Below are 21,571 nucleotides of genomic sequence, written 5' to 3'. Positions count from 1 at the left end.
AACAATTGTATAGAAGTGGCTAGAAACAGCCCACTGGGACCATAAGTAAGTCGCCATGATTTGGCGCCATTTTCAAAGTCCAAGCTGCAGCCGGCCATAAAGGCCTGTTGCAGCTGCCGCCTCCATCTGGATAGTTCAACAAACTATCGTGCATCTCCTCACCCGGCCATCTTCAGCTTTTGTGCCTCGGGGCGCCTCCCGCAGCTGACCTTGAGGATGTGGAAGGTAAGACTCCTGTTCCTCATCGTGGCCCTTTGTGTCACCAACTGCTGAGGAACTCCACAAGTCACAGACCTCTCGTCTGATAAGCAACCATCAACCATCACCCTCTGTTTCCTAATCATGCCACTTATACATAAAATTAGCCAGTTCACCCTCGATCCCATAGGATTCAACCTTCTAGACTAGCTTACCATACAAGACCTTGTCAAAGGCCTTGCTGACGTCCAAATAGACAATGTCCACTGACTTGTCCTTGTCAATCCACTTTGTTATCTCTTCATAAAGCTTTAATACATTTTTGACCCGTTTTCCCATGGACACAGCAGTGTTGACTGATCGGTCCTTGCTAATTACAGGCCCAACAGCGAATTTTCCGGTCCAGCCCCCACTTAAATCCCTGGAAGTCCCCCCTGAAAATGTGGCACCAAGGCTGAGTGAGACGACCAATCTCACCCTCGTCTGGACTTCCGTGGCCGATCGTTGGGTCGAATTTGCCCCCTGCGGCCGGGGATCTGGAACTCCGTCTCCATAGCCGACTTCTGCGGCTGACTTTGCGGCCTGGTATGTCGACCTTCCCCCCCCCCCCCCCCCCCCCCCCCCCCCCCCAAGGCCATGACCTCTGTTGGTGCGGCAAAGCGGATAGTCCAGACAGGCTCAGGAACCAACGGCCCCAGAAAATCAGTGTGGACCTTACCTATCCAAATACTGTACAGATGTCCCTCATTAACCCCTCCAATAAATTGCCCACCACTGATGTGAGGCTCACTAATATTCTGTATTCAAGAGCGAGTTAGATATAGCTCTTAGGGCTAACGGAATCAAGGAACAGGAACGGGGTACTGATTTTAGATGATCAGCCATGTTCATATTGAATGGCGGTGCTGGCTCGAATGGCCTACTCCTGCACCTATTTTCTATGTTTCCGTCGCTTGCACTTGCTGCCTCTCTTAATTAACAATACAACCTTAGCCACCATCTAGAACTTCACATGGCTAAAGATGATGTAAATTTCTCGCTAAAAGTTCTGCGATTTCTGAGTGTATCCTCCCACAAGGTCTGAGGCGGTCATGCCCTGGAGATTTATCTACCTTCATATGCTTTAATAATGCTAATACAGGTCCACCAGTGATTTTTCTGACAACTGGCAGTCCGGGCAAAATTAAGAGAACGCTCTTGAAATCCACCCTGGGAGTCTCCCCGAATATGTAGCACCTATGCCAGGTGAGGTGTCTGATCTCAACCTCATCGAGACCTCCGCGGCCGATCGGCAGGTCATTTTTGCCCCCACGTTCCAGTAGCCGACTTCCACGGCCGATTGACAGGTTGTATTTGCTGACTGTGGCCGGGGCTCTGGAACTCTGGCCCAGCTGTGGCCGATGAATCTGTTCCCATAGCCGACTTTGCGGGCCCCTTGGTGGACTTCGGTAATGTTGGACTCCTCTCGGAGGCCGTGATCTCTGATCTGGCAAAACGGATAATCCTGAAAGTCTCTGGAACCAAGGGTGCTGGAAAATCACCCATAAACTTCTTCTATCCTACACACGAGGGACAGTTTACCAAAGCCAATTAACCTACGCTCGTATTTGGAATGATGGGGGAATCCGGAGCACCCGGAAAGAACCCACGCGGTGACAGAGATCAGACTAACTCTGTACAGACAGCACCCGTAGTCAGGATCGAACCCGGGTCTCTGGTGTGGGAAGGCAGCAACTCTAATGCTGCTCCACTGTGTCGCCTTTAGGGAAGCTAAAATCTCCCACTTATCCTATTATTCTTACAGCCATCTGAAATCTCTTACACAAGAGCTTCTAAACAACGCCTTTTTAAAAACTGGCCCTCATTGCTAATCTGAAATTCATTTGCAGTCTTGAATTCTACTTGCACTGGAACTACTACAATAGTTGTCTAATCCAATGGGATTTAAAGTGAGTTTCAGTTTTCAAGTGGTGTGGCTGCAAATGCGATTTGCGGTAAGAAATTAAGTTTTGAGTTGTGAGGTCCAAGTGCAAGTAATTTGAGTTGAGCCAAGTTATCTGATACCTGGACTAATCGCTTCTGGTTAGCAGTGGAATCAAACCATTAGTTTTCCTTTTGTTGGGTAAGCTTTTGGAAATAATACAACTCGACTTGAGTCAGCTTGTGCTGCTGAAGTGTGTGCTTGCCTCCTTTTTGAACAACAACTTGAAGCTGTGCAGTCAACAGAATGGACAGATTCATGGAGATTATTTTAAAAGCTTCGGCATTATATTTTTAATGTAAGATTTATCAAATCTTCCATGTGAGATGGAGGTTCACATGCACCTCCTCTAACCTCATCGACAGCATCCGGTGTGGGCACCTGTACATCGGTGAGACAAAACTTAGACATGCCGACCGTTTCACCGAACACTTGTGTTCGGTCCGCCAAGGCCTGCTGGATCTCCTAGTTGCGAACCACTTTAATTCCCCCTTCCCATTCCCATGCTGACCTTTCTGTCCTCCATTGCTAGAGTGAAGCCACATGCAAATTGGAAGAACAGCATCTCGTATTTCGCTTGGGTAGCTTGCAACCCAGCGGTATGAATGTTAAATTATCCACATTTAGGTAACTTCTACAACTTACCTCGCTTCCCCCTCAGCTCCCCTCGAAAAATCAGTTAGTCAGTTGTACAGTTTGCAATGATGTATGCCTCTTGGGCTTGCACCACCTCTAGCCAATAATTGACCTATCAGGAAACCTTCTTGCCTGACGTCATCAGTAACTGGTTCCCATCCGTCCTGCTTTTTCTCGCTTCCAGTCTCCCCCCCCCCCCCCCATCCCCACTTCAATCAATCTGAAGTAGTCCCGACTTGAACCATTGCCTATTAATTTTCTCGAAAGATGCTCCCAGAACCGCTGAGTTGCTCCAACCCTTTTTTTTGTAAACCAGCATCAGTAGTTTCTTGTATCCGCATGTTTCTTTAAATTCGTGAGTTTAGTCATATTTTCCATAGGAGCTCTGCCAACTTTGTATTGAATTAAGCTGTTTGCGACTTGTACAGTGCCCTCCATAATGTTTAGGACAAAGACCCATCATTTATATATTTGCCTCTGTACTCCACAATTTGAGATTTGAAATAGAAAAAATCACATGTGGTTAAAATGGACATTGTCAGATAATAAATGCCATTTTTATACATTTTGGTTTCACCATGTAGAAATTACAGCCTTGCTTATACATAGTCCCCCATTTCAAGGCACCATGATGTTTGGGACACAGCAATGTCATGTAAATGAAAGTAGTCATGTTTAGTATTTTGTTGCATATCCTTTGCATGCAATGACTGCTTGAAGTCTGCAATTCATGGACATCACCAGTTGCTGGGTGTCTTCTCTGGTGATGCTCTGCCAGGCCTGTATTGCAGCCATCTTTAGCTTACGCTTGTTTTGATGGCGAGTTCTATCCAAGGTCTAATACCCGGGCATCCTTTAGTTTTTTTTCCCTGTATTTGCTGAAGTTTCTTATTCAATTAAGTTGAAACTGTGTCGATCTCTGATTTGTGAAAGTGTCAGGATGATATTGCTTTCTGAACAAGAAAAGTAGTTAACGGGCAGTGGTGCATCTTTAAGCCTGGAGTTTGTGCTTATTGTATCTCTTAACACAATGATGTCGATTGAAAGTGTGATCATGTTATCACAGATATTCAGTTTGTCAATATTTTGAGGTCTGCCTTGAAATTAACCTTCTGCTCTGTCTTAATGTTTTAATAGAATGGTACTGTGGAGTAAACGGATTGGAAGAGATGTTTTGTTTTCCTTGCACAGTTTTGCACAAATATAATGTGATCATATTCGTTCTATAAGTTTCACTTGGCTTTTAGAATGCAATGCATTATAATTTCAAGGTAAATGCTAGAAACACTTGTGTTTAGTCCCAGGCACAGTGGCGCAGAAGTAGAGCTGCGGTCTTACAGACTCGGGTTCGATATTGATTTTGGGTGCTGCCTGTACGGAGTTTGTACGTTCTCCTTGTGACTGCCTGAGGTTTCTCCTGGTGCTCTGGTTTCCTCCCACACTCCAAAGACGTACAGGATTGTAGGTTAATTGTCTTTGATAAAATTTAAAATTGTCGCTAGTGTGTAGGATAGTGTTGGTGTATGGGGTGATTGGTGGTGGACGTGAACTCAGTGGGCAGAAGGGCCTGTTTCCGCACTCTATTTCTATAAAGCCTGCTGGATCTCCTGGTTGCTTCCCATTTTAATTCCTCCACATTTCCATACTAAATTTTCTGAACCATTATCCAGCATGTTAATCCTGGCCAAATTGGAGAGGCAAGGACTTTAAAGTGGGGTAAAAGCTTCAGGGCTGCTAGCAGATTTGGTCAATTTGGAATTGCTCTCTGCAGAACTGGGACAAGCTGCGGAGTGGTGCCAGTGTGTCTAGAGCTTAGATACAAGTTGCAAGAAAAGAATAAGAACATCTGCAGACCCAGTCAATTAGGTGCAAAATGCATAGAATGGATTGGATGGCTGCAAATCAGACATACACCTTGTAAATAATTGTAAATGTTGCAGAGTGGTGGTGGTGAAGTCAGATACAGTGCATTCAGAAAGTATTCAGATCCCTTCACTTTTTCCACATTTTGTTACTTGACAGCCTTATTTTAGAATGGATTAAATTATTTTTAATCATCAATCTACACACAGTACCCCAGAATGAAGAAGCGAAAACAGGAGTTTAGAAATTCTTGCAAAGTAGTAAAGAAATAACTGAAATATCACATTAGCGTAAGTATTCAGACCCTTTGCTATGACACTCAAAATTGAACTTGGGTTCATCCTGTTTCCATTGATCAAGTCAAGTCAAGTTTATTTGTCACATACACATACGAGATGTGCAGTGAAATGAAAGTGGCAATGCTCGCGGACTTTTGTGCAAATGAAAAACAACCAAACAACCAAACAAACTATAAACACAATCATAACACACATATTCTTTTACATAATAAATAATGGAAGGAAAAACGTTCAGTAGAGTTAGCCCCTGGTGAGATAGGCATTTACAGTCCGAATGGCCTCTGGGAAGAAACTCCTTCTCAACCTCTCCGTTCTCACCGCATGGCAACGGAGGCGTTTGCCTGACCGTAGCAGCTGGAACAGTCCGTTGCAGGGGTGGAAGGGGTCTCTCATGATATTGTTGGCTCTGGAGTTGCACCTCCTGATGTATAGTTCCTGCAGGGGGGCAAGTGAAGTTCCCATAGTGCGTTCGGCCGAACGCACTACTCTCTGCAGAGCCTTCTTGTCCTTGGCAGAGCAATTCCCAAACCAGATGGTAATGTTCCCGGACAAGATGCTTTCCACCACCGCTGCGTAGAAGCACTGGAGGATCCTCGGAGACACTCTGAATTTCCTCAATTGCCTGAGGTGGTAAAGGCGCTGCCTTGCCTTACTCACGAGTGCTGAGGCGTGTGATGCCCATGTCATATCCTCGGAGATGTGGACTCCCAGATATTTAAAACAGTTCACCCTATCCACAGGATCCCCATTTATCCTCAATGGAGTGTACGTCCTCGGATGATGTGCCCTCCTAAAGTCCATGATCAGCTCCTTCGTTTTTTTGATGTTCAAGAGGAGGCTGTTATCCTGGCACCAGAGTGCTAGATCAGCCACCTCCTCCCGGTAGGCCTTCTCGTCGTTGTCTGAGATCAGGCCCACCACCACAGTGTCATCAGCAAACTTAATTAATGAGTTGGAGATGAACCTAGCCACACAGTCATGTGTGTACAGGGAGTACAATAGGGGGCTGAGGACGCAACCCTGGGGCGATCCTGTGCTCAGGGTGAGGGACTTCGATGTATTCCATCCCATCTTGACTACCTGGGGCCTGGCGGTGAGAAAGTCCAGGACCCAGGCACACAGGGAGGTGTTGAGCCCCAATTCCATTAGCTTCCCGGCCAGTCTGGTGGGGACTATCGTGTTGAAGGCTGAACTGTAGTCTATGAACAGCATCCTCACGTAGCCCCCCTTCTGGCTGACCAGATGGGAGAGAGCGGTTTGCAAGACCTGGGAGACCGCTTCGTCCGTGGATCTGTTCGGACGGTATGCGAAATGCAACGGGTCCATGTTCCGAGGGAGGAAGGTGCAGATGTGTTTCTTCACCAGCCTCTCAAAGCATTTCATGACTACTGAGGTAAGGGCCACCGGACGGTAGTCATTCAGACAGGCTGGGGAGGCATTTTTTGGTACCGGTACAATGATGGATTTTTTGAAGCAGGCAGGGACCACGGACTTGTCCAGGGAGAGGTTGAATAATGTAGTGAGCACTGGAGCTAGCTGCGTAGCACAGGACTTGAGTACTCGCCCCGAGATGCCATCGGGGCCTGCAGCTTTTCTCGTGTTCACCCATGTCAGAGCCCTCCTCACGTCGTGCTCGGACAGCGAGAATGTGTGATTATCCTTGAGATGTTTCTACAACTTGATTGGAGTCCGTGGTAAATTAAATTGATTGGACATGATTTGCAAAGGCACAAACCTGTCTATATAAGGTCCCACAGTTGACGGTGCATGTCAGAGCAAAAACAAAGCCATGAAGACGAAGGAATTGTCCGTAGACCTCCGAGACAGGATTGTGCCGAGACACAGATCTGGGAAAGGGTATAAAACAATTTCTGCAGCATTGCAGGTCCCGAACAGCACAGTGACCTCTGTTATTCTTAAATGGAAGAACTTTGGAATCACCAGGACTCTACATAGAGCTGGCTGCCCAGCCAAATTGAGCAATCGGAGGAGAAGGGCCTTGGTCAGGGAGGTGACTCACTCTGACAGAGCTCCAGAGTTTCTCTGTGGAGATGGGAGAACCTTCCAGAAGGACAACTATATCTGCAACACTCCACCAATCAGGCCTTTATGGTAGAGTGGCCGGACGGAAGCCACTCCTCAGTAAAAGGCACATGACAGCCCGCTTGGAGCTTGCCAAAAGGCATGAGAAACAAGATTCTCTGGTCAGATGAAACCAAGATTGAACTCTTTGGCCTGAATGCCAAGCGTCATGTCTGGAGGAAACCAGGCACCGCTCATCACCTGGCTAATACCATAACTACGGTGAAGCATGGTGGCGGCAGCATCATGCTGTGGGGATGTTTTTCAGCGGCAGGAATTGGGAGACTAGTCAGGATCGAGGGAAAGATGAACGGAACAAAGTACAGGGCGATCCTTGATGAAAACCTGCTCCAGAGCGTTCTGGACCTCAGACTGGGGCAGAGGTTCACCTTCCAACAGGACAACGACCCTAAGCACACAGCCAAGACAACGCAGGCGTGGCTTTGTGACAAGTCTCCTTGAGTGTCAAGGTTTCGTGTCCTTGAGTGGCCCAGCCAGATCCCAGACTTGAATCCAATCGAACATCTCTGGAGGGACCTGAAAATAGCTGTGCATCGACGCTCCCTATCCAACCTGACAGAGTTTGAGAGGATCTGCAGAGAAGAATGGGAGAAATTTCCCAAATACAGATGTGCCAAGCTTGTAGCATCATACCCAAGAAGACTTGAGGCTGTAATCGCTGCCAAAGGTACCTCAACAAAGTACTGAGTAAAGGGTCTAAATACTTATGTAAATGTGATATTTCCGTTATTTATTTTTAATTACTTTGCAAAAATTTCTAAACGCCTGTTTTCGCTTTTTTATTATGGGGTATTGATGATTTAAAAAAAAAAAAGAATTTAATCCATTTTAGAATAAGGCTGTAACGTAACGAAAAGTGGAAAAAATGAAGGGGTTTAAATACTTTCTGAATGCACTGTACGATGGTGGCATTTAAGAGGCTTTTAGAATAGCACATGGAAGAGTAGGGAATAGATCGTTATGGAGCACGTACTGGCAGATAAGATAACCTTAACTTGGCGTCATGTTCGGCACAAACAATGTGGACTTGCTTGTTCCATCTATGTTCAACAACTGTTCAATGAATCGTTGACTTTTCATTAGAGCACATCTCTTTATGAACCATTTTGTGTTTCGAGGCAGTTTTTGTCATCAATGCCCCTGCTCAAACCAATCTATTTTCTGTCTGTTATTTGAAAAGTGCCCTTTTGATTGTGCAGATGACCAATGGAGATGGATAATTAGCAGTTGCTTTTGTGAAAGAGGCTGAGGGTTGCATTACAATTTTACAAGACATTGGTGAGGCTGCATTTGAAGTATTGCGAGCAGTTTTGGTCACCCTCCTATAGGAAAGATGTCATTAAGCTGGAAAGAGTGCAGAGAAGATTTATGAGGATGTTGCCAGGACGAGGGCCTGAGCTATAGGGAGAGGTTCGGCAGGCTAGGACTTTATTCCTTGGAGTGCAGGAGACAGAGGGGATATCTTACACAGAGGTGTATATAAATCATGAGGGTGAATGAAGTATTTTTCCCAGGGTAGTGGAATTGAGAGCTACAGGGCATAGGTTTATGATGAGAGGGGAAAGATGTAATAGCAACCTGAAGGACGACACAAAATTGTGGTTTATGGAATGACCTGCCAGAGGAAGTTGCTGGGACAGGTACTTAACTTATAAAGGCATATATAGGAAACGTTGAGAGGGATATGGTCTAGATATGGGCAAATGGGAATAGCTGGGATGGAGCCTCTTGGTTGGCAGGGATGATTTGGGCAAAAGTGCCTGTTTCTGTGCTATATTTACACATAATTTGTAATGGCCTTTCTCATTTTTTCATTGCAAAGGATGGATTGCAAAACATTTTGACCTTAGTGCGCGACCCAGTCCATTATAGTAGTTTAAACGCAGCTGTTTTTCTTGCAAATGATTATTTATGGAGAGTGACCTCATTGCAGATATTAAATGCTTGTACAAAATTTAGTTGAAACGAACCTTCAGAGCAGCCCCATGCATATTTAATTTTGCTCAGGCCTTTTCTGTTCTGTTTAGTTTAGAGAGACAGTGTGGGGGGAAAAAGGCCCTTCGGCCCACTGATCCGCCCCGATACGCTAGTTTTATCCTACACACCAGGGGCAATGTACAGTAGCCAATTAACCTACAAACTTGCACGTCTTTTGAATGTGGGAGAAAACCCACGCGGTCACATGAGGGTTGAGAGGGAAAGAAAGATCAGGCATGATTTAATGGCGCAGTGGACTTGGATGGGCAGAGTGTCCTAAATCTGCTTTCAGGTTAGGCAGAGGTTCACTTGCACCTCCTCCAACCTCCTCTACTGTATCCGCTGTTCCAGGTGTCATCTCCTGTACATCGGCGAGACCAAGCGCAGGTCGTTTCGCTGAACACCTTCGCTCAGTCCGCCTTAACCTACCTGAGCTCCCGGTTGTTCAGCACTTTAACTCCCCCTCCCATTCCCACACTGACCTTTCTGTCCTGGGTCTCCTCCATTGTCAGAGTGAGGCCCAGTGCAAATTGGAGGAACAGCACCTCATATTTTGCTTGGGCAGCTTGCACCCCAGCGGTATGAACATTGACTTCTCTAACTTCAAGTAACCCTTACTCTCCCTCTCTCTCCATCCCCTCCCCCATCTCAGTTCTCCCACCAGTCTTACTGTCTTCGACTACAATCTATCTCTATCCTGCCCACTCCCCTGACATCAGTCTGAATAAGGGTCTCGACCCGAAACGTCACCCATTCCTTCTCTCCAGAGATGCTGCCTGTCCCACTGAGTTACTCCAGCATTTTGTGTCTAACACAATCTAATGCTGTTTAACACAATCTATCACCTTGTAACTTCATATAACACAGTCTAATGTCATATAATACAATCTACATCATAGAACATAATCTAACAGATAACACAATCTAACATCATGTAGCGTCATTTAACAATCTGTCATATAACACACTCTGATATATAACACATAACGTCATATAACACATTCTAACATTCGTATAACACAATCTAACATCATGTAACATAATATAAGTAACTGAAAGTAAGCATGCAGGTACAGCAGGCAGTGAAGAAAGCTAATGGTATGTTGGACTTCATTGCAAGAGGATTTGAGTTTAGGAGCAAGGAGGTCCTACTGCAGTTGTACAGGGCCCTGGTGAGACCGCATCTGGAGTATTGTGTGTAGTTTTGGTCTCCTAATTTGAGGAAGGACATTCTTGCTATTGAGGGAATGCAGTATAGGTTCACCAGGTTAATTCCGGGATAGCGAGTACACCAGAGATTGGTGTAGGAGATCTTGTCGACGAATATTCTGGACCCGCTGTCGACATCTGAAATTACAGAAAATCTCATATAGTTTAAGAAGAAAAAAAATGATTATAACTACATATCTGCAGAATGGATGATATATCACTTAAGTGCAATCGCTTTCAGTTGTGGAGAGAGACCTGTATATTGAGGATGCATTTTGCCATTAATATGTCAATTTACCTTCAATGTAGAAGAGCTTATTTATATCTTCTTACATAGACCATTTAAAGTATTTTCTTTGTATCCATTTTTGGACCCAAGACACTAGCAGGGCTGCCAACTCTCAGGCAGAGAGAGAGAGAGAGAGGAGGAGGAAGAGAGAGAAAGGCAGATGGGGCAGAGACAGAGAGAGAGAGAAAGGCAGAGACGGAGAGAGAGAGAGAGAAAGGCAGATAAGGTAGAGACCGAGAGAGAGAGAGAGAGAGAGAGAGGCAGATAGGGTAGAGACAGAGAGAGAGAGGCAGAGACGGAGAGACAGGGAGAGAGAGAGAGAGAGAGACGGGGCAGAGAGATGGGGGAGAGAGAGGAACGATGGCACGTTATAATGCACGTTATAATCCCATTCTGACCACTGCCGAACCCCGCACAGCACCATTGCACCCTTCTTCAGGGCGGCTCTGTGATGTCTCGAGGGATCTAATCGGTTACAATTCGAGGGATCTAATCGGTTAAAACACTGAGAGCAGTCCCTGGCCGCTGCTCTCCCCGACTTGAATCTGAGCTTAAAATCTCGTGATGGGCCTGATGTGTCCTACGGACCATATTTTGGAGACTCCTGCCTTACACGAACAAAAACAAAAATGTACAGAAGAACAAAAATTGATGACTTTATTATTGTGGTAAGTATAAATCTATTTTTTTTTTAATCCAGTAACTTTCTAATGTACCAACAAACCTAGTTTCCCAATGAGTGTTGAGGGGGACTGAAATAACATTTTCAGGACAGAATAATATCGACAGAAAAGAATAATATTTCCTCACCTTTCTTTGTTGTTGGGGAACCTGAAGAAAGACAGGTTGAGTCGTCCACATCGGCGATTAGAGCAATTTATACCGAACAGTGAGCTGTAGCTGTGGACGCCATGACTGTGTGGGGGCAGCCCGATAAAATGGCGTAGACAATCACACACGTCATACTATACTTATTTCGCTGAGTGGCGCATCTTGCTCCGCTCTATGATCTTTGGTCGGAAACGCTTATTGTTCCAAACATGAACCTTCCCACAGGTAGCTAAACTTAGGCCTGATGTGTGGTGTGGAACTTTTTCGCCGCTGGCCGCTACTTTAGATTTTGTATCTCATCCCATTTGTGGTCGGCATTGACACAGTGAGATGAAGGACCTGTTTCAATGCTCAATCAATCACATCAAAAATCTGGCATTAATTGTGTTTTGCAGTATAGTCAGGTGGAATATTTATTTGTTACATTTTGCATACAAACTGTCCACATGAAGCAACCTATATCTTTCATATGTAGAAACAAGGAATTGCAGATGCTCATTTACAAAAAAAGACAAAGTGCTGGAATAACACAGCGGGTCCAGTAACATCTCTGTAGACCATGGATAGGTGATGTTTCGGGTCGGGGCCTTTCTTCAAACTTGCTATACTTCTTCAAAAGTATCTTTAATACTTCTGTTTTGGTTGAGATCAGTTACATTTGGTTCACATAAGGAGTAAAACCTGTTGCAGTGCCTGCTTCAATTCCACTGAATTAAATACTAGAATTGTTTTCCTCCATTGGTTTATCTACGTCTTTTCAGATTTTGTAGAATATTTGCTCTATAGATTAAAAAAAGATCAAACTGATTCAAGTAACCATTTAAATATTCCTTATACTTGTGTGTGGCTTGATTTTATTTAATTTAGTTTATTATTGTCACATGTACTGTGATGCGGTGAAAAACTTGTTTGTGTGCTGTCTAGTCCATAAAAAAGGCTATCCACAAGCCGTCCACAGTGCAAAGATAAAGTGATCGTGTGGGTTTTCCTCGGGTGCTCCGGTTTCCTCCTGCATTCCAAAGACGTGCAGGTTTGTAGGTTAATTGACCCTCTGTAAATTGCCCCTAGTGTGTGTGTGTGTGTGTGAGTGTGGGATGCAAAACTAGCATAACATAGAACTAGTGTGCAGGTAATCGATGGTCCGTGTGGACTCTGTGGGTTGCAGGGCCTGTTTCCATACTCTATCTCTTAACTACCATGTGTATACCTAGATCTCAGAATCTACCATGCTTATTTTTCATAATCCCAGGGTGATATTCTAACTCCACTACGCCAGCGCTTGGTTCGTGATGTTAAAAAAAACCCAATGGGATGGTTTAATGTTTGTTTGTTTACCGAATGTAAATCGTGACATTGATTTTGAAATGTGAAAATAGTCTCAAACAAACATTTGACCAGATGTGGCTGCCTAATGCACAGATCCAACAGCAGACATCCTGAAATTCAGAAACATGATTCCAGCAGTAGTTGGGCTTCTAATAGTGGTTTCATCTTTTAAGAGCTTCGACAGCCCAAAGTGCTGTACCATCCACCTTCCCCAGCCTTGACTGTAAAAACCGGAGGCTATTTTATTTTTCATGTTTATTCAAGCATTGTTAACTTTATGTTCTGTAGGCTTTCGGGCTACTGATTTCATTTGGACTCGTTAATAGCTTAGAATCAAGAGTGTTTAATTGTCATATGTACTGACAACAGAAAAATGAAACTCCAACTTGCTGTAGCTGTAATAATGTGTAGATATAATCATAATACAATAAACTAACAACTAATATTAGTTTACAAAACCAAAGTCCTTAGTGCAACCATTATTCCCTTTATCCTGTATCTGTACACTGAATGGCTCGATGGTAGTCGTGTATTTCAGCTGACTGGATAGCACCCAACAAAAAGCTTTTCACTGCACCTCGATATATGTGACAATAAACTAAACCAGATATATAGTCTATAAGATCATTGTTGTTGAGTTTGTGTTGTACAGTATTTGGAGTCTAATGGTTGTTGGGAAGAAGATGTTCTTGAACCTAGTGGTCACGATTTTCAGGCTCCTGTACCTTCATCCCGATGGCTGGAGTGAAATGGGAGTGTGGCCAGGGTGGTGTGGGTCTTTTGATATTGGCTGCCCTTTTGAGGCAGTGTTTCCTATAGACTTTGTTGGTATGGTTTTTATACCTAGTGTGTATTTCTACACCAGACTTTGTTCTGAACCACTGAGTCCAAAACTTGGGTTCATCTTTGGAGTGTTGGGAATTGTGTGTGTTGTCTCTCCTTGTTTACCATTCCCCCATCTCTAATCCCAGAGAGCATTTACCAAAGACTGATTGGCTTTGAGTATCTAGTACAGGGAGTTGTCTTGGATACAGAGCTGGTTACAGCTTCTAGAGTTTGCACAGTAGGTTGAGTCATGCAAGTCTGGCCCAGGCATGCATAATTGCATTGACTTGTGACACTATTTTCATATGAGCAATTGTGTTTTTAGAGTTTATCTGCAGCAGAAAACATTTTTTATTGTAGAAGTGGAGAGTTTGTGATTTTTAAATTAAAAAAAATAAACTTTACATAGAACATGGAAAATTATAGCACAGGAACAGGCCGATCGGCCTACAATATCTGTGCCCCGCACATCTTTAAACTTTGCCCCTCTCACAAAGCTATGCCCTCTAGTGTTTGACATTTTCCACCCCGGGAAAAAGATTCTGACTGTCTAACCGATCCATGCCTTTCATAATTATCCCCTCAACCTGTTGTGGAAAAAATGTCAAATTGTGTCCACCTTCCTCTTATAAACTACAGCCCCTAATCCAAGCATCATTCTGGTAAACATCCTCTGCACCCTCTCCAAAGCCTCCACATCCTGTAATGAGGCAACCAGAACTGCCCACAGGGCCTCCATATGCGGCATTGTTGTCCATGAAAAATATATTCAAAAGAAAATATTGCAAAGCTCTTTATATATTTTTAGTGGTAGTCTGTACATAATGTGACAACAATATATACATAAGAAAACAGTGCAAAGTTATTTATTTATTTTTAGTAGACATAAATGCTGGAGAAACTCAGCGGGTGAGGCAGCATCTATGGAACGAAGGAATAGGTGACGTTTCGGGACCCGAAACGTCACCTATTCCTTCCCTCCATAGACGCTGCCTCACCCGCTGAGTTTCTCCAGCATTTTTGTCTACCTTCGATTTTTCCAGCATCTGCAGTTCTTTCTTAAACGTATATATTTTTAGTGGTGGACCCTACATAGCGTGGCTGGCTTTTGTAAATGGTAGAGTTAGTGCATATGCTTTGTACATGCCCCCCTTGGGTGATAACCCCATCTGTGTTTTGAGTGGGGGGGGGGGGGGGTCGGGGGAGGGCCCCCTCTGGCCCTCAACGTAGAGGCTGGGACCCTGGATGTCCTGCTGGGTGCTGCATATGGAGCCACGAGTCTTGCAGGTAGTGAAGGTTGTTCTCCCATTTACTTTGTGGGGCTGTGCTGTTCTTCGGTGACCAAGTCTCAAGTGACACACAATTTGAATAGAATGCACCACTGAGCCTGTTTCTGCTCCCACAGCCTACTCTTTGGATGGCTGCCGTTTTCCCTTGTTAATGAAGGCAAGCAGAGGGCAAGGGTGTTCAGCACTGAAATATAACTTGCTTCCTTTTGCATCAGGGTTATTTAAAAAAAATCTCTTGGTTAAATATTTGGCGTGTTAACATTTTTAAAGATCTTTGGTAACCGTGAATGTGAAATCTGGTGGCTTTCAGCATTATCTCAGTCAAGTGGTGACCAGCTGAATGCTGACAGTTTCCAAGTCTGTGGCGAGCTTTCAGCTGTCTAAACACAGAGTTGGATGGAGCCAGATAACCTATTTTGAGAAAAATCACATTGTGAAGCATGCAAGCTGGTTGGATAACTGGGACTATGGTTTCAAAAATATCCCGGGGCTAGGGTGTGTTTGGATGACACAAATATAATGTCTATGTCTGTATTTGTGGATTGCAATTGTTTCTTCATTTGCTGGTACATTATCCCCTTTGGAATTTTAGAAAACTACCCTGACGAGGTAAAGATTATTTAAATTGACCTCGTAATTTGTTTTTTGTTTTAGTTCTACAATGCTGACTGGTACGATGATTCTTCCTCTGATGACGACGCTGGCTTTTCTAAGTGTTCGTTGTGAAGGTAAGGCATAACAATTAACTATAGAAAGACACAAAGTGCTGGAGTAACCCAGCAGGTCAGGCAGCATCTCTAGAGAACACGATAGGTGACGTTTCATGGTCAGACTGACAACTATCAACTATCTGTGGTTCTCCGGGGATGCTGCCTGACCCGCTGAGTTTCTTTAGCATTTTGTGTATTTATTTGGTATAAGCCAGCATCTGCAATTCCTTGTTTGCTACAATTAACTGTTGCATGTTAACATTATAGCAAGTGCACAGTGAAGCATCTCAAGGTGGCTCATTAAACAAAACCATGGCCTCCAGTCTAACATAATGCATTTGGTGTTTACAACATGTGGCCTCCCATGGTGCCGGAGAAACCGGAAGCAGATCATTTTCGTGGAGAACCTGAATTCAGACCATTCAGACGGAAATGAGTTGGAACTTTAGTTTTAATTCTATTCCCACTCCCCACTTTGGCCTACCTATGTGGCATTTGGTGCTGCTATAACAATGCCCAAGGTAAACGTGTCCAAGAAGGAACTGCAGATGCTGGAAAACCGAAGGTACACAAAAATGCTGGAGAAACTCAGCGGGTGCAGCAGCATCTATGGAGCGAAGTCTGAAGAAGGGTTTCGGCCCGAAACGTCACCTATTTCCTTCGCTCCATAGATGCTGCTGCACCCGCTGAGTTTCTCCAGCATTTTTGTGTACCTCCCAAGGTAAACTTGTTAGGCCTTCTGGGCACATTGCAGTCTTCCAGACGTGATTGAATTCTATAACTTGATAACTTTCTTTCCAACTGAATTAGAACCGGCCTTTTTTGATGCAGTGTAATCCATTTGTGAGATTGATGATTTTTTTTTTCCCTCTCCATCAGCACAATCTGTTCTGCACTGTCCGTGTTAATTATTTTATTTGTATTTTTCACTCTCCGGGTTCCTGCCATCTCTTACCTTTTGTTAATTTCCTTTCTGAAGGGCCTGTTCCTGTATTGGTGTATTTTCATTGGTGTACATCCAAATTATGGATAGAAAAGGTTTAGAGGGAATGTGCAGGAAAGAATTGCAGATGCTGGTTTACATCGAAGATGGACACAAAATACTGTAGTAACTGTGGGTCAGGCAGCATCTCTGGAGAAAATAAATAAGTGACGCTTCAGAACCCTTCTTCAGACTGAAAGTAGAGGTCCCTATTCTCCAGAGATGCTGCCTGACCCGCTGAGTTACTCCAGTATCTTGTGTCCATCTAAAGTTTAGAGGGATATGGACTAAACATGGGAAAATGCGTCTATTCTAGATGGGGCATCTTGGTTGGCATAGATAGGTTGGGCCGGAGGGCCTGTTTCTGTGCCGTGTGACTCTATGCCTCGAAAGAGTTAACATGTCAAATGCTCATTATTTTCGCCGAAACTAACTGGCATTTGAAAAGGTACACAAAAATGCTGGAGAAACTCAGCGGGTCAGGCAGCATCTCTTAGCATTTGAAAATTATAGTTGTGATTCTTTGAGATGCTTATCTAACATTGACCAATTAGGGAAAATTTAGCTTCCATACATCTTTGTCTTCATTCTTGGTAAAGCATCTATAAATTTGGTTGCGTGTTTAATTGACCGGAGTCTGAAGTCTGCTCATCAAGTGATGTTTTGAATTTTGCTTCGTAGATAAGGAAAAAAAGCTGAAGAGCAATCATTTCAAATGCGTGTGTGAAGGGATGTTTTGTGGAGGAGAGAACCAGTGTGTTGGACAACAGTGCTTTGCATCGCTCAGCATAAATGACGGACATCCTGTTTATCAGAAAGGTTGCTTTGAAGTGTATGAACAGGGCAAGCTAACGTGCAAAACTCCGCCATCAGCAGATCAAACAGTCGTGTGTTGCCGGGGCTATTTGTGTAATATGAACATCACAGCTCAACTGCCATCAAAAGGTAAAACCTATCTCTTTTCCTTCATTCCTTAGATCATTAATGGTTTCCAAAAAACAATTGGCAGGGACGGCACAGTGGCATAGCTGATAGAGCTGCTGACACTCAGTGTCAGAGACCGGGGTTCAATCCTGACCTCAGCCGCTGTCTGTGTGTGGAGTTTGTACGTTCTCCCTGTGACCACGTGGGTTTTCTCTGTGTGGTATAGTGCTAATGTTCGGGGTGATTGCTGGTCGGCACGAAGGGCCTGTTTCCACACTCCATCTTTGAAGTCAAAGGTTGAAAGTAACTCCGAAAGTCGTGAGGGTTTATAGGTTAATTGGCCTCTGTAAATTGCCACTAGTGTGTATGGAGTGGATGAGAAAGTGGGATAACATAGTACTCGTGTGAAAGGCTGTATCTCTAAACTAAACTTTTATATTTGGATCTTTGCTGTCTGTTAGAACACTGCTTTGCCCTTTTTACATGTGGTAGGCCAACATGTAATATACAAAGTCCTAATTTGCACGCTGTCGTATCAGGGAGACTTTATCTGTGAGGCATAGACTTAGCTCAGTACATGGTCTTGAATTAACTGGACTCAAAGGATGTACTCTCGTGCCATTTGCAAACTTTTTGTTCTTCTGAAAGTTTTGAAGAATGCAATGATAAAGCTCAGGAGAGACAGGAGACAGATGCAAAATGCTGGAGTAACTCAGCGTGTCAGGCAGCATCTCTGGAGAAAAGGAACCCAGGAGACTGTTGGAATGATTTATTTTAAATTGTGCACTGTGGTATAGCAGGGCTCTCACTTTTTTTTTTTTTTTTCCTGTTACCAGCCGGGCAACCTCGGCAGCTTTTTAGGTTGCCAAATGCAGGGCTGCCAACTCTCACGCTTTGAGCGTGAGAATCACGCCCTCAAGCAAACTCTCACGCGCTCACGCTGATCAGAAATTTCTCACGCTCTGTGGTGAGAAATTCGGTGATCAACGAAAATTTCAAATCTCTGATAAACTGCATGGTCCGCGGGTGTTGGAGAGCCGGGGCTGAGGGAGGGATGGGAGCAGAACCAGCGGCGGGAAAAGATGCGGGGAGCCGGGACTGGTGAGTGTTTGCGGGGCTGTCGAGTCAGACGTTCGCTGCAGCTCCGGCCATGGAGCACTCCGGACAGTGCAAGAGTCCCCGGGCCGTCGGAGGCGTCGGAAGCGTTGCGCCGCTGCCGCATGAGTCTCTGTGCCGAAGGGACAGACTCTCAAAGGGAGGTGGAGAGAGAGAGAGAGAGAGAGGGGAAGGAGACAGGGAGACAGTGAGGAGAGAGAGAGAGAGAGAGGGGCGAGAGGAGAGAGAGGGGAGAGACAGAGCGGGAGTGAATGAAGAGGGAGAGAGAGAGGGGGGAGAGGTAGGGGAGAGAGAGGGGGAGAGTGAGATGGGAGAGGGGTGAGAGGGAAGAGAGAGGGGGTGGAGAGGTTAGGAGAGAATGGGAGTGGGGGAAGAGAGAGGGGTGGTAAAAGAGAGAGGGAGAGAGGGGGAAAGAGAGAGATGGGGGGCAAAGAGAAAGAGGAGATAGAGACAGAGGAGAAAGAGAGAGGAGAGAGCCAGGGGGAGAGTGAGGTGAGGGAGAAAGAATGAGAGAGAGAGAGAGGGGGAAGAGAGATAGGTGAGAGGAGAGACAGAGAGGGGAGAGTGTGAGGAGAGGGGGGGAGATAGAGAGGGAGAAAGAGAGAGGGGGAGAAGCGAGGGCAGAGGGAGAAGAAAGAGAGGGAGAGAGTTAGGGGAAAGGGAGGGGAGAGAGAGTTAGGGGGGAGAGGGGACGAGAGAGAGGGAGAGTGAGGTGGGAGGGAGAGGGGAAGAGAGAGAGGGGGGGGAGAGAGAGGGAAGGGGAGATAGTGAGAGGGGAGAGAGGGGGGAGAGGAGAGAGAGGAGAGAGGGGGAGGGGAGAGGGAGGGGGTTGAGAGGAGAGAGAGCGGAAGAGAGTGGGGAGAGAGAGTCTGTGCCGAATTCGCCCAGGTGACTGGCATGGATCGGGCTGCGGCTCGGTGCATCCTGAAGGACAACCAGTGGCTGCTGGAAGTAAGTACCAAGCACTGGATAGAAACGGTGGAAGATAGTGGACTTCAAATGGGGGTGGTTGGTGAAAGCATCCTGCTTGCCTGCTAGATTTTCACTTACTGTAACTGCAGGAAAAATGTTCCCGATGTTGGGGTTCAGAACCATGGGTCACAGTTTAAGAATAAAGAGGGGGCCAGTTAGGACTGAGATGAGAACAAACTTTCTTCACGCAGAGAGTTGTGAATCTGTGAAATTCTTTGCCACAGAATGCAGTGCAGGCCAATTCACTGGATGTTTTCAAGAGAGAGTTACATTTAGTTCTTGGGGCTAACGACATCAAGGGATATGGGGAAAAACAGGAAAGAGGTACTGCTTTTAGATGAATAGCCATGATCATATTGAATGGCAGTGCTGGCTCGAAGGGCCGATGGCCTATTCCTGCACCTATTTTCTATGTTTCTATGCTTGAGTATATGGCAATAAAACTCGATCACTTGATTTTGAAGCATTAATGCATGGTGGAGGTATAATGTAGTCATAGAGTGATACAGTGTGAAAACAGGCCCTTCGGCGCAACTTGCCCACACCCGCCAACATGTCCCAGCTACGCTACCTGCTTTTGGTCCATACCTCCAAACCTGTCCTATCCATGTATCAGTCTAACTTTTTCTTAAATGTTGGGATGGTCCCTGCCTCAACTACCTCCTCTGGTAGCTTGTTCCATACACCTATCACCCTTTGTGTGGATAAAGTTACGCCTTAAAAAGTTACCTCTTTAAAAATACTTAATACAAAAAACATCGAAATCATACTTCTACAGTGCACTAAAACATGATATTAATACATCAAATTTCAAAAAGTTCATACCCTTGGTAGGGGGACACCCTTCTGCCACACCCTCTCCCCACTCGGTTGCTCCACTCCTTCACCGGGTACCCCCAAGGCCAGTGATCAGTGATCGCTCAGCCTACCCCCTTTCAAAAACGCTCCAATCCAATTTTAAGCATATATATTGCATTCAAGTGTAAGTTAAAAGACTCGCTACAGTGTGCACCATATTGCACAATTTCAAGCTGTAAAATGCAAACGTACCAGTCCTGTTCGGCACGGACTAGAAGGGTCGAGATGGCCTGTTTCCGTGCTGTAATTGTTATATGGTTATTATATGGTACCGTACCAATGGGAGGGGGACACCCTCCTCCCACCCCCCCTCCTCCCACCCCCCAGTTTAGGTGGTCATTTAAGACGGCTTGCATGACGCGTGCGATAATGTGCTCGGACGAAGTACGTAGTTACCAGTCGGAATTGTGCTCAATGAAGCATTCACATATTATTTCTGCTTCAAATAAAGTCGCAAACTAAACATATTCACCAATCAAGACATGATATATCCCACAATGACATGCAGCAAAATTACAATACAGTATCTCATCTCTTTTTACACGTTGCAATGAATGCAATTTCTATTATCTCTTTCCACTTCCAAACAAAAATCTGGTTGGATTATTCAGCGCATGATCAGCGAAGTTTGCTGATGACACTGTGGTGGTGGGCCTGATCTCAGACAACGATGAGAAGGCCTACCGGGAGGAGGTGGCTGGTCTAGCACTCTGATGCCAGGATAACAGCCTCCTCTTGAACATCAAAAAAACGAAGGAGCTGATCATGGACTTTAGGAGGGCACATCATCCGAGGACGTACACTCCATTGAGGATAAATGGGGATCCTGTGGATAGGGTGAACTGTTTTAAATTTCTGGGAGTCCACATCTCCGAGGATATGACATGGGCATCACACGCCTCAGCACTCGTGAGTAAGGCAAGGCAGCGCCTTTACCACCTCAGGCAATTGAGGAAATTCAGAGTGTCTCCAAGGATCCTCCAGTGCTTCTACGCAGCGGCGGTGGAAAGCATCTTGTCCGGGAACATTACCATCTGGTTTGGGAATTGCTCTACCAAGGACAAGAAGGCTCTGCAGAGAGTAGTGCGTTCGGCCGAACGCACTATGGGAACTTCACTTGCCCCCCTGCAGGAACTATACATCAGGAGGTGCAACTCCAGAGCCAACAATATCATGAGAGACC

At 45.1% G+C, this 21,571-nt stretch overlaps 1 protein-coding gene across 3 annotated transcripts in view; it reads left to right on the top strand.

Annotated features, from left to right (window-relative positions):
• acvr1 (activin A receptor type 1) overlaps positions 1-21,571 on the top strand; it is a 57,361-nt gene that overhangs the window by 13,805 nt on the left and 21,985 nt on the right. For all 3 annotated transcript variants that reach the window (XM_033024077.1, XM_033024075.1, XM_033024076.1), the window contains exons 2-3: positions 15,481-15,554; positions 17,200-17,463. In XM_033024077.1, coding sequence (XP_032879968.1) covers positions 15,488-15,554; positions 17,200-17,463 — 331 coding nt within the window. In that variant the 5' untranslated portion in view covers positions 15,481-15,487. The remainder of the gene's footprint in view (positions 1-15,480; positions 15,555-17,199; positions 17,464-21,571) is intronic.

This window comes from Amblyraja radiata, chromosome 7, assembly GCF_010909765.2.
Source record: "Amblyraja radiata isolate CabotCenter1 chromosome 7, sAmbRad1.1.pri, whole genome shotgun sequence".
NCBI lineage: Eukaryota > Metazoa > Chordata > Chondrichthyes > Rajiformes > Rajidae > Amblyraja > Amblyraja radiata.
This window is presented reverse-complemented; position numbering and strand designations above follow the sequence as displayed.